This window comes from Babjeviella inositovora (genome assembly GCF_001661335.1).
Source record: "Babjeviella inositovora NRRL Y-12698 unplaced genomic scaffold BABINscaffold_6, whole genome shotgun sequence".
NCBI lineage: Eukaryota > Fungi > Ascomycota > Pichiomycetes > Serinales > Babjeviella > Babjeviella inositovora.
This window is the reverse complement of record NW_017566843.1, coordinates 198,406-211,568: the sequence shown is the minus strand read 5'-3', so window position 1 is coordinate 211,568 and position 13,163 is coordinate 198,406. Positions and strand designations below refer to the sequence as shown.

Here is a 13,163-nt window from a genome sequence, read left to right as displayed (position 1 = left end):
GAAAGTTAAAGATTTCAATCTTTTATAGACTGTACGGATGTGTGGTCGTTTATAGTCCCTATGTCCACCATTGTGTCTGACGTGTTATTAAAATATCTCATGTTTTCGAGATAAAAACCGGTCTTTCCATTAGAGCGTAGAGGCCGGGTGGCAATGCTGCCCATCCCCACCTCCATGGTTTTTTCGGAGATGGGTGAGACCGGTCATAACGATCTGTCCTTATCCTCGTCAAGCTTGTGATCATAAGTCTAGAACTAGATTTAACATGTGGCACGTGATAATCTCTTTTCATGTTATCTCCGGGTTAACAGGCTGCAGTTGTTAATCCCCGACGCGGTATGCGTTGCCTGGTCCAGATATACAAACTGGCTAAACCTGTATGCGTATAATCTTCGGCTAAGCTGTCTATAAGTTATACTTTGTCAAAATACGAAAAGATTAAGAAATTAAAACAAAATTCTAGGAAACCAAGATGCGAGTTTGTAACTAAATATTCGTAACTATTTATAACTATATATGTAGTTAATAGGGGGAGGGTAAGAATTTACGAAAACGGGGTTTATGTATATCTATATACGATATATATAATATAATGGCATTAGTTACGGCTTCCTACATCCCTCATGATCACCTTAGCACTTTTTACTGATTTTCTAACGGTGTGATTATGAACCACAAGGTGAGTTGAAGCACAAACAACGAGAACAATTATCATGCCATAGTGTAGTTATATAAACTATTCAGCTATTGGGATCAGTATCGAGTAGGCCGCGAGCCCGACCTTGGTTGCTCATTGATTCAGTGTTCACAAAGCGAAAACTCTCTGGTGAAGGGTGTTAGATCCTCATAGTCGTAATTACCATCTGCCGTTGCATGTGTTTCAGATCTCTCGCCTATCAACTCTTCCCTGACCTTCTTGGCTTTTTCCAACGTTATTGGCCAGTCGACCAGGTCTGTGATCTTGTTGAACAATTCCACGGGAAACTTGGTCAAGTACCCATCACCTTTCAAGGAATCAACCCACAGGTCATGCTGCTGAGGCGGAACCTTATCAGTAGCCACAACCTGCTCATTGTATGGGTCAACGATGAAGAAGCACAAGATCTTGCGGTGACCAGGCTTGGAGGGGTCGCTGAGCTTAAAGGCATCTACGTGGTGTTGGAACACGTTCGGGAAAATAGTCACCCGGTTCTCTTTCGCCTCAACGGAACCAAGCCTATGAGTCAAATTTTGCTCATTTTCAAGACCATAGCGGACCCGACAGAAAACATCATCCCCTTGTTCATACTGAGGTTCATTGAAAGCCATACGGAAGGATAAATTCGACTCCGTAATGTTTTCCGAGTCGTAATAGTAGAGAACAGTAGCAACAATGTCTTCGTTGATGGTCCCCTCCACATGCCACGAGCCACCGGGGTACTCTGGACTCTCTGGCGTGAGAACAATATTGGCCAACTTAGTGATGACCCTCAAATCGTTAAAGTCGGTAATATCAAATTTTTTGGTTTCGGGAGGAGCAGTATAGGAAAATTCCAAAGGTTTGATATGATCCTCTCTGGTGTCCCAAATTTCTTCGTAAATATCCCACGGGTCTCTGCCATCTTCAGCTTCGTCATCGCCACCAGTATATTTTCTTATTTCCTTCAAGAATTCTTCGTCGTAGGTTTCGTCCTCGCCGTAGGGAACATCAATACGAACATACTCTGTCGAGACGGCACGGGAGAGACAGGAGTTGATGCCAGGAACACAGCGAGCAAAGATGTCACCGATTGGCTGATAGAGAGACCTGCACCGTACAGGGTGGAGATTGTTGATATACGACTCAATGGTGATCAAGTGTTCTCCACTCTTGTTCACTTTGAAGATAGATGGTAGCCACTGGAATCTCTCTGAAACCCCAAAGTTCTCCACTTGGGGCTTGACAGACTTGATGAGGTCCTTATCAAATGGAGCAGGCTTAGTAGAACCGTCACTTTGGAGAACCGGGGTGAGCCCATATTGCAAGGGGTAGAGCGAAGGGTGTACCAAATCAAGCACCTGGTTGTTGGAGTTCGGATGCCAGTCCTTCTTACCCTCCGAAACGCCCTCCTCCAATAACTTGAACGCTTCACGCCTAAACAAAGACTTCAAATCGTCTTCGATAACCTGAATGCCATCAAGAGAGGCAAAAATACTCTCGTGGCACATTGGCTGGAAGAGATCCCCTGACTCATTCTTGAGCTTCTCGTACCACTCTAATTCTTGGAAGACATAGTCGATGACAGCCGGTGTGGCTTCTTCGCTTTGCTCCTGGAGCTCCTTCCTCCACTTCTCCAAAATGACTTGATCCTTATACTTGGTCCACCACTCTGGTTTCAGCCTGATGGTGGTGCTGATCTCCACAATAGCCCATTCCTCCTTACACCTGGCAGTCATCCCAACTCCATCTCCCGGGAAGTCAGGAAAGTAGGGGTGCTGGAAGGGAGATTTGTAGACAGGCTTTTTCGGCGGCATAGGTTTAGTGAAGGGTTTTGGCCGTCACGTTATGGTGGTATAATGCGAAGGCGGCGGATCAAAGAGTATAAATAGGCTAGCTTATAGGGTACACTAAGCTCCTTGTAGACTATAGCGTGCCAAGAACTACATATCATGAAAACACAGGACAAGGGGCAAGCGTTGATCACACACTGTTGTAAATCATCTGACTCCAGATGCATATGCGCAAGGCTCCTTTTTTTGTATGGCAAGAGTCACGTTTTTAGAGTATTATGGGTATGGTACTAAATGAGGAGTACTGATAACGTTATCCCCGCAAATAACGCAAGGAGGTTAGAACCGTATGATGACCTGCGGGTAGCCTGAATACTTGTTACAGCTACAATTATACCTTAGTTTCTTCTGTGTATCGTTCTCCCTTATTTGGTCAAATAAGGTCATCATGATCTGGAAGGCCGATTGTCTTATATTGGCTATTGAGGCTTCAACCTACCATGTATACGTGCTTATCGTTTTACAAACCATTGGCCATGCCAGATATTATAAATCCGAGTTATTGATTCATTCTCCGGTGAGGTCTTAATAGCTAATATAAGACCCCATCTTGGCGAGTACTTGTTGATGTGTGTGTAAAGCTATTTCATTGATAAATTTCCACGGGCGAAGGGATTTGAGACGGCGTGCGGATTTCACTGGCACATGCCCCGTCCCGTTTTGCTGGGTATAAAACATCTCCGATTGACCCTCGCATTAGTTTGTGCAGTGCAGAACACGGTTACATAGCTACTTATAAAATAATAAATCTAGCGCTAGATATGAATCTAGACCGGCTTAAAACGTCTGATAAAATAGACCCCATACTGCCACAATGTTGGGACATAGAGAGCTGAAGGGCTAATGTTGAGGAGCGCACAGCGTACGACTCTGGACGATAGTCTTAACCCGATGTAACAGAAGCATGTTTTCCTGAGACCCACCATATTAGACAGGTGGAAATTATAGTCAGTAATCGTTGGCCAGCTAGGGGCTCTATGGCGAAACTTCAACGTGTCTTGCCTTTATGACGTTTGAGCGCTAATTTCGACCTACTTCATCAACATACACATAAGTGGGACAATAGCCCGGTTGTTGTGGGGTAGCCCAGTACAAATGCCGAGCCGGTGCCGATAGCCTGCATGGAACGTACTTGTAACCGGGTTTGGCGGTATTAGATATGCCGTATCAAGCCGAAAGCGGTACAAAACGGATTTCGGCGAATTGCCGAACACGGCCCCGAGCCGTCCCCTCCTTAAGCCTCCGAAGGAAGCCACGTGCTCAGACTATCAAATCCAGCTTATTCACTCCTATACCGAGTAAACGAAGCTGGTTAAATTCAGTTTGGTCGTTTGCGCAGATAAGCGGATGCCATCGTACTTAGAGTTTTCCTGTGAAAATCAAGAAATTAGCCAATCATCTGCGCCCGCGTAACATGCGGGCCGGTTTGCCGGCACGGGTTCCAACCGAGCCTGCATGCAGTGAACTTACACCTGACTAGAAAACTACATATATCTCTCCTGTTCCGGTTTTTTTTTCCTTAGTTTGCCTCTCCTATCAACACTATCCATTATGTCCCTTTTTGGTGAAGACACAAAATACATCCAGAAGGTGCTCTCATCGTTGCCGCTCCCAGTGGCGGAATCCGGCACCGCTTACCAACTCCCTAACTCGCAGGAGCCGGGCTACTCAGCGGTTTATCGCAACAGTTATGTCAAGGACACGCCCTTGTACGAGACCGTCCACCCAGCCCTCAATACTGTGTACGCAAGTTTTGAAAATGCCGCCAAGATTTTCGCTGACAACCCGTGCCTTGGCAGACGTATCTTCCGGGACAAAACTCAGTCTTTCGATGACTTCTACTCGTGGTACACATACGCGGAGGTGCAGAAACGCAAGCGTAACTTGGGCGCTGGGATCTTGAGCGTGGTCAGAAATAGTGAGTTTCGTACGACTGCGCACAAGGAAGACGGCTTTGTGGTGTCTATCTTCAGCTTCAACAAAGTGGAGTGGAGTTTGACCGACTTGGCGTGTTCAGCTTACTCGTTGGCGAATACCGCGTTGTACGATACTTTGGGCCCAAAGACCTCCCAGTACATCTTGGACCTTACCGAGTCTCCGATTGTGGTTTGTTCCAAGGACAAGATCGCAAATTTGCTTGAGTTGAAGAAGAGCTTCGGCTTGAAGTTTTTGATCAGTATTGTCTCCATGGATGAGTTATACACTGCTGAGGACCAAGTGTACTACAAGCAGGCCAAAGCGGCCGGGGTTTCCTTGTATGACATCCACCAGGTGGAAAAAATTGGTGCGGAAAGTGGGATTTCCGAGAAGCCTCCAACTCCAGATACCACCTACACCATTTCCTTCACCTCCGGGACCACTGGGAACCCTAAGGGAGTAGTGTTGTCCCACCGCACGGCGATTTGCGGGGCAACTTTTGGGCTTGCGCACGTGGATGTCCCTTTCGGCAAGGCGCGCGAGTTGATCTTTCTCCCGTTGGCACACATCTACGAGCGCCTGCTCATTATCTGTGGGTTCACTATCGGCTGTGCTGCCGGTTTCCCTCACTCACCGAGCCCGTTGACCCTCTTGGAGGATATCAAAGTGTTACAGCCGACGTCTTTGGCCGCCGTCCCACGTGTGTTTACCAAAATTGAAGCTGCGTTGAAGGACCAGACGATTCTCGCGGATGGGTTCAAGGGAACCTTGACCCGCCACATCGTAGGGAAGCGTCTTGGATGGATGAAAAACGGTTTCCACGGAAACCACTTCCTCTACGACCGCTTGTTGACGAACAAGTTAAAGGGGGCTACCGGGTTGGACAGCGCACAAATGTTTGTTACCGGTTCTGCTCCGATTTCGGTGGAAACCATGTCCTTCCTCAAGGCAGCGTTGAATGTGGGCTTCGTCCAGGGCTACGGTTTGACCGAGAGCTTCGCCGGTATCTGCATTTCGGGGGCGTACGAGGCCGATGTCGGCACGTGCGGTCCGATTGGGGTGACATGCGAGATGCGGCTCCGCGAGGTACCTGAGATGGGCTACACCGCTAAGGATGAAGGTGGCCCTCGCGGTGAGTTGTTGTTGAGAGGGCCGCAGATCTTTGCGGAGTACTTCAAGAACCCGGAAGAGACTGCCAAGTCATTCGACAAAGACGGCTGGTTTTTGACGGGAGATGTGGCGAAATTAGACGCCAAGGGTAGAATTACCATCATTGACAGGGTCAAGAACTTCTTTAAATTGGCTCAGGGTGAATACGTCACCCCCGAGAGAATCGAGAACAAGTACTTATCTGCGTGTACGCTTTTGAATCAGTTGTATGTACACGGTGACTCCTTGGAGACGTACTTGGTGGCTGTGGTCGGTTTTGACCCGGTCAACACCAGCAAGTTCTTGAAGGCCAATTTCCAGGTGGACATTCTGGAGACCGACTTGGCGGCGTTGCAGGCGGCGTTGCAGGATAAGAAGATCAGAACCAAGTTCTTACAGACGATGAACGAGTCTGTGAAGGATGCTGGCTTGGTTGGTTTCGAGAAGATCCACAACATCTTCTGTGCGGTCGAGCCGTTGTCCGTCGAGAAGGAGCTCATCACGCCGACTATGAAGATCAAGAGACCGAACGCCAGAAAATACTTTGCCAAGGAATTTAAGGCATTGTACAAGGAGGCCTCGTTGGTCAGAGATTCCAAGTTGTAGTGTACATTAAGTAGACTTTTACTAAATACATGTGTGAAAATACTGAGTTACCTCCACCTAAGAGGATTAGGCGAAAAAATATGTGAACAATTTCACTTGGTGTGGATGAGCGCCGATTTTAAGGTAGAACTCTGGTGGTTCCACACGAGGCCACTTTCCCAGGACTATCTTTGCTACAGAGAAGTCCGACATAGATATGATTCGGAACTATTTTACACAGACTTGATATTCTGCTTTTGTTAAAAATTAGGAGGTATAGAGACGACAGCTGCTGTTGTACAACTTTGAGTTTCATTTTAGTATAGATATCGAATCAAACCAGAGAGGTGAAGATTGATAGTATGGAATGACGGAAGGTTTTGCAAAATCTAATTTATTTGTGCATTCCCTGACTAAGCGTATTCTACTCGTTATATCAAAAAGATCCGCAATTAGATAAAGTGAAATATGCCGCAAAGTAGCTAGATAGTGGTAAGCAAACATTCTCTGCCTAAAATTTCCGACCAGCTTTTTATGCCACTTCCTGGAAGGTTTATAGAGCTAGTTTGGGGCTCTCTCTTTGCATACAGATAACATACATCATTCTATTTTGCTTCATCCCGGCTCAATATCTCCTCTGCTGACAGCCCGAGACACATTTCGATCGTGGTAGCCCCCTTTTGTACTGCAATTAAATGCTTAACGTTTATTCATTAGTATATATGCGTAGTTTACAGCGAGACATGCCAATCTCCAGTCTCCAAACAGGAGTTTTCTTCAATCTACAGCTATTAGAGACGTATCCCACAGCCGTGCAACCTTCTTAGCCGTGTTTATTCCTCCACCATGGCCACGCTCTTCGCCTGAAACGTCCCATCAAGTTTTGTAATCGTGTGGCTCACTGCACGTGAGTATTCGATCACCAACTCCTTGCCAAAAAATGTCTCCTTCTGGAGGTGTCTCATTGCTAGCTTGGCGCTTTTGATATCGGCAAACACAATATGTGCCTGGCCTCTCATCTTTGTGTTGTTGGGCGCGGAAATCTCTAGAATATCGCCGTACGTGGCAAAGAGGATGTAAAGGTTGTTCTTGAGGCTTTCCTTGGGTAATTTATCGTTCAAGTTCCGTATATACAACGTGTTTGTTGCTACCACTTTGGCCTCGACCGGGACTTCAGCCGGGACTGTCTTCTGCTTTTTGTTCGGCGGCTGGCTCTCAAGCGTCACTGTGGGCTTTTTTGTGTTCTTTCGTTGAGGCATTAAAATGAAATATGAGGGGAAAGGACTAGCTGCAATGGCCCGGTGACTTCTTATCCCTATCTACTGTGTATAAGTGTTTTGCGTCGGGCCATCAAATATTCACACACGCTTACAATTTTGCAGATGCAGAGAGGTACATTGAAGGGACATATGTTCTGTGGGATATAGATATCAGAGATAGGTGAAGGCGTACCAGGTTGGTTCTCGGCTGCGTAGAAAGGGAGCAAAATCCGAGCCATTAGAAAGTTATTGAGTTGATATCTATTTAAAACACTACCCATAGTTAAATTCGTTGCTTTGGGTTGTTGTTCCCCAATATCCCCAAAGCTCCCCCTTTTGTCACCACACAAAAGGTTTATGCCATCTTCTGAGCCGCACGCTACCAGCGATCACAAGATTTCATTTTGAGCTCACCTCTTCGTCTCTACCTTGCACGGCATCAGTTCCTCATACGGACCTCAAAGATACCAAACAATTGCGTTGATATGACGTCCTTATTCAAATACAATTCCTTGCCGAAGAAGGCGCTGGTAGGGGTACTTGGGGCTGGCATCTCCGGACTCTCGTTTGCCTACTTTCTCCACAAACTCAGGCCAGATGTCAGCATTACCATTTTTGAAAACACCGACAGGGTTGGGGGCTGGATCAACTCGACAAAGTACGCCATTGGTCTGGAATTCGAGCCTCTCACAGTGTTGGAGAAGGGCCCCAGGACGTTGCGGGGTGTGAGCGATGGGTCGATCTTGATCGTGGACACGCTTACCGAGCTCAACAAGGCCAATTTGGTGCTATCTATGAGTAAGGACTCACCAGCCAACAGAAAGTACTTGCTATGCGGCGAAGCGTTGGTGCAGGTTCCATCATCCTTCAGTTCGTTTGTGAAGTTCATCATGAGCCCGCTAGGTGCCAAGTTACCCCTCAGTGTACTCATGGAGCCATTCCGGAAGCCACCCAAGGAAGCGACTAGAGACGAAAGTGTGCGCTCCTTTTTGACTCGCCGATTCGGGAGTCATATTGTGGACAACGTTGTGAGCGCGGTGTACCACGGAATCTATGCGGGGGACGTGTCGAAGTTGAGTGCGCGGTCGTTGATGAAAGGGATGCTCGACTTTGAGGCCCAGCACGGCTCAGTGCTCAAGGGTACCCTCAACAAGATCCAGGCCAGCAAAATGGAAAAGAAAGCGCTGAAACAGGCTGGGAAGCCGGCGTCGGTGTTGAGTGACGACTTGCAAAACTATCAGTCTACACTTGCCCAGGGGAGAAACATTCCCGCCTTGAAGACCATTTTAAACAGATTCCCCATGGTTATGGTTGCAAATGGATTGGAAACGTTGCCCCGCTTGCTTGCAGAGAATTTACAAGCCAGCCCTAGGATTGAGATTTTGCGCAACCAGACTGTGACTGCGATTCTGCCTGGGCAGACCATTTCCTTAACTTCACTGGGAGAACATTACGAGTTCCAGCACATCCGCTCCACCATACCAACCTATAACTTGTCCCGGCTTTTGCCTCTAAAATCTGTCATTCAGCAGAACTTGGCTAAAGTGGAATACGTCAGCATCTTTCTCGCAAACGTTTACCTCCCGAGAAAGGATATCTTGAAGCACACCCGGGGGTTTGGCTACTTGGTTCCAAACTCGAGCCAGAATAATGAAAACCTCTTGGGGATCATTTTTGACTCTGAGGTCGAGAAGGGAATGCAGAGCACGTTCACCAGAGAAAACACCACGAGTTCCACAGAATGCTACAAGATTCCCGAGGGAAGAGGCAACCTGAAAAGGGCCGTAGACACAGCAGAACCCTTGGAGTACACCAAACTTACCATCATGATGGGTGGCCATTTCTTCAACAAGCATGGAATTCCGTCGGACAGCATCAATCTAGCCGCCGCGAAGAACGTACTCCTTCGACACTTGAATCTAGACGTGTCGCAATACCGTCTAGTGGACTTGTCCAAGGGTGAAACCGCGGCCGGGGACAATGTCATCTACATCGACTACAAACTCCACCGTAATTGTCTCCCGCAGTTCAATGTGGGGTACGCGGATAACAAGGAAGGTATGGAGGCGATTCTTAACGACGAATTCAAGGGGCAATTGAGCGTTGGCGGTATGGCCTTTGGTGATGGAGCCGGTGTTCCTGACTGCGTCATGAATGGGTTCAGGGGAGCCTGGGGGATGAAATAAAATAGGGAAATCTTGTATATAAATGCTAGGTTAGAGATAGTGCCACAAAATTTGCATGGCTTGGGGGTCGAATCATGGCACTTTCATCGTTGTCCTCTTCAAGAATATCTTTTATAGAGGTTTGAAAAGTAGCCAAAAAGTTATAGTTGGATGTTAGACCATATTATAGCTGAGAGTATAGCTCCCATACAGGGCATCAGCAAACCCATACATCTAAAGCTCGTGGTGCCGAGGCACACGCGATTATATGCGCCACAGCCTGAAATAGACGATATACCCGAGAAGGGATAATAAGCAGACACATATATCCAAGTCATAAAAAAGCTTACATGCTAAGGTTATCTTAGTTGCAATGACTTAAAATAATACTAGATTGCCCGAAGTTTGTACCATCCGATAATTTTACGTATGATGTAACCACAGCTGGTCCGTGATTGCTGCCTCCACACAAAAGAATGACGCCGCAGGGCGCTATCTTTTTTGGGCGTCCCTATCTTCTGGCCCATATAAACTTGCTCTTGCCACACAGTCCCCCCCTCCTCCTTCACTACTTAACATATAGATATGGTTTCGATAAAAATTCTTGCACTTACCGCTGTTATTAGCACCACCACTACAGCGCTTTCTTTACCCCTTGTGGGCGCCTTTGACACCATCAAGGGGCAGTCCTTGTTCAACTTGCCGGGCAATGATAACAAGCCAATTCCCGGCGATTCTCCTATGAGCGTCTGTGATGCATCGGAGCCGCAGTTGTTGGAGTTGAAGTCGCTCACCATCTCGCCCAATCCGCCGCTTCGTGGCGAAAACATGACCATCTCGGCCGTGGCGTACTTGAGCAAAGACATTGCCGAGGGTGCCTATGTCGAGGTGGACGTGTTCTACGGCTACATCAAGTTGCTCCACCAGACTTATGACTTGTGTGAGCAGATCGGCGAAGTTGACATGGAGTGTCCATTGAAGGCTGGCGAGTATACCATTATCAAGCAGGTCGCCATTCCCGACCAGGTGCCGCCAGGAAAGTACGTGGTCAACGCTCGAGCCTTTACCGAAGAGGATGACTACATCACCTGTCTCTCTGCCACGGTAGTATTCCCTGTTGCTCTTTTGTAGATCCGTACCCGCATTTTATTCTTCCAATCCTAATATTCCATTGATTGAGGTGCTGTAATCGTAGAAAAATGATGCTTTGGTTTTTGACCGAGCTCACAATTCTTTTATAAGTTTGACTTATCAAGTTTCTGTCGTATGATATAGATATTACCCTAATCGAATGGTTGACTCGATTTTTCAAATAATATTCCATCCTAACATTACGTCTACTGACCTTGAGCTGTCGGATGTCGCAACTGCAAATTAGTCACTCGATATATCTATAACTTTAAAATATTAGTGGGACAAAATACGCCCGGCTTTACCACAAAACTTTAAGCGTGAAGCCATTTTCTCTCGTATATTATTGTCGGCTATTGGTTCGCTCTGCTTGCACTCTACAATCATGAGGCCGCTTTGATCCCTTTCTCGCTCTGAGTTCGCCTTTACCATGTATGCCGTGGATATAGCCTTACACTCTTTAAATAGGCCAATATATATTCTATATAAATCTCTCAACAATTCAAAAAGGTAGCTAATGGGTCAACAAACCTTCGGTTTCACTGGACTGAGGCACCGTCTCACCCGCACTGTTTACCGGAGTCATGTCATTCACACTGTTCGCTGGGGTCACTTCACCCGTAGTTGCCTGCAAAATCGCTAACCGCTTCCGAATCTTCTTCAACTGCCACTTAATCGGAACCCCCGGCATATACCCGTTCCGCTCCTCATACAACTTCAACCGCAACAACACAATGACCCCCACCCAATAAAGGTTATAGCTGATGACACTTCCATACGTCGCGCTGTTCGTCCAGCCCAACAACGCGTTGAACAACATCCAGCCGCCGTCTTTCAACCCGTTACAACAGTTGACATGCCACACAGATTTAGCAATGTCGTAGGAACCAGGACCAGAACCGACCTCACTCATGTCCTGACCATGGCAGTCGCGCACGTATTTCTCCAACTCAAAGAACCAAACCCCACGCGACATGAGCCCTGCCGAGACCAAATAGAGGAAACACGTGCTGAAGATCAAGAAGTATTGCAAGGAGAGACGGTTTCCCCCTTTATAGAGAAGCCAGCCAACGGTGAAGCCAAGTCCAGCACCGCAAAGAATCGCCAAGGGGAAGGACGACATTGGCTGGTTGACACCGATGCCGGCGATAAACACAACCGCCTCTAGGCCTTCTCTTAACGTAGTGACTAGTGGCAAAATCGCCAAAAAGTACTTGGTAGACAAGGTTTTAAATCTGCGCATGGCGCTACCAATCACTCCAGTATTTATATCGTGGGCCCTGGCCTTCTTTTGGCCGTGCTCTCTCTGCATTTCCAAGCTCTGGGTCAACTTGAAGTGCCACTTGTACTGCATCTGGTTGATTCGCAATAACGCAATACCCATGAAACTGATAATTATTGAGGAGAGAATGGAGAAGATACCCTCCCATAAGCGTTCCGCAAGCGACCACAAGTCGTTCCCCAAGATGTAGAAGACACCGACAAAGGTCCCTCCAATGAGGAGGCAGATGAAAAGCCCAAGCAACCCGCCGAACCAGATCTGGAGTTTGAGGCTGCGATACTCCTTGGAATCAATGAGAAGGATCTCCTGCTGTGTGGTCGGGTTGGTTGAGGTAAAGTTCTGTTTGAGAAACGCGAGAAGCACAGACACAATGATCGCAGACTCTAACGTCTCGCGGAGGATGATAAAGAAGATTTGCACCGAGAAATAGCTCTCGAAGTTGAACATGATATCTGAATTTATGGAGGTGCTATGAAACAGAAGTCAAGGCCGTGCGAAATGACAAAAGTTATTTGTCCCCTGGCAGTGATGGCGTCAGGGTTCGCGTTTCGATGTTACATTTTTCGCGAGTTCCTATGGATTTAGTGAGCACCATAAGCTTGGCATTTGGGAAAAAAGGACCGGACTGGGGTATTATATTCTAATACTCAAACACAGTCATACAGTGTCCCTTAGAGTAGGGGGCTGCAGATAGTGTTTGATAAGAGAAACAGGGAGGTAGGGACCTTTGCAAGACTAAATGTATTATCGAATCAGAAACAGGGCAACCATATCTACGCGTAGATAGTAAATTAGACATCTAAGGGCGTTCATAGTCGAACAACGGTTCGATAAAACACACAAAGATGGCTCAATCTCTTTAGGGAATTTCATTTACATTAAAAGGCATTAAAAGCAAACCACAAAACGACGAGAAATCCGCTGGCACTCTCCAAAGCCAGGACTAGAACAAGGCTCAGTACTCGAAACCCACCTGGTTTCGTCTTTCCAACCGGAAAGCGATTTACTAGGGCAATAGAATGCAAAAAAGGGCTACTACGAGAGCCTATGATCAATATCCAAGCGATGTATCAAAATTGTCCCTTTATAGGTGTCTCACAGTATACCCTTCTAAGTCGGGTGCCACCCCGTCTGGGTCCCACTTCC

At 47.1% G+C, this 13,163-nt stretch overlaps 5 protein-coding genes across 5 annotated transcripts; 3 read left to right on the top strand and 2 right to left on the bottom strand.

Moving 5' to 3' along the window:
• Positions 1-478: 478 nt before the first annotated feature.
• On the bottom strand, positions 479-2,734 carry BABINDRAFT_62012 (DUF4246 domain-containing protein). Its single transcript, XM_019132381.1, has one exon. It carries the CDS (start codon positions 2,491-2,493, stop codon positions 799-801), a length of 1,695 nt encoding a protein of 564 aa, XP_018985094.1. The 5' UTR covers positions 2,494-2,734; the 3' UTR covers positions 479-798.
• A 271-nt stretch (positions 2,735-3,005) lies between these two features.
• On the top strand, positions 3,006-6,201 carry BABINDRAFT_171393 (uncharacterized protein; the record flags this gene model as incomplete). Its single annotated transcript, XM_019130812.1, has 2 exons — positions 3,006-3,027; positions 4,100-6,201. 2 exons carry the CDS (start codon positions 3,006-3,008, stop codon positions 6,199-6,201), a joined length of 2,124 nt encoding a protein of 707 aa, XP_018985093.1.
• Positions 6,202-6,852: 651 nt separating this feature from the next.
• Positions 6,853-10,005, top strand: HEM14 (oxygen-dependent protoporphyrinogen oxidase). Its single transcript, XM_019131119.1, has 2 exons — positions 6,853-7,138; positions 7,964-10,005. The coding sequence occupies exons 1-2, from the start codon at positions 7,121-7,123 to the stop codon at positions 9,623-9,625; spliced, it is 1,680 nt and encodes a 559-aa protein (XP_018985092.1). The 5' UTR covers positions 6,853-7,120; the 3' UTR covers positions 9,626-10,005.
• Positions 9,994-10,907, top strand: BABINDRAFT_161463 (sterol transporter). Its single transcript, XM_019128818.1, has one exon. The coding sequence runs from the start codon at positions 10,190-10,192 to the stop codon at positions 10,733-10,735; it is 546 nt and encodes a 181-aa protein (XP_018985091.1). The 5' UTR covers positions 9,994-10,189; the 3' UTR covers positions 10,736-10,907.
• Positions 10,908-11,180: 273 nt separating this feature from the next.
• Positions 11,181-12,531, bottom strand: BABINDRAFT_161462 (FTR1 family protein). Its single transcript, XM_019128817.1, has one exon. The coding sequence runs from the start codon at positions 12,462-12,464 to the stop codon at positions 11,250-11,252; it is 1,215 nt and encodes a 404-aa protein (XP_018985090.1). The 5' UTR covers positions 12,465-12,531; the 3' UTR covers positions 11,181-11,249.
• Between the last annotated feature and the right edge of the window lie 632 nt (positions 12,532-13,163).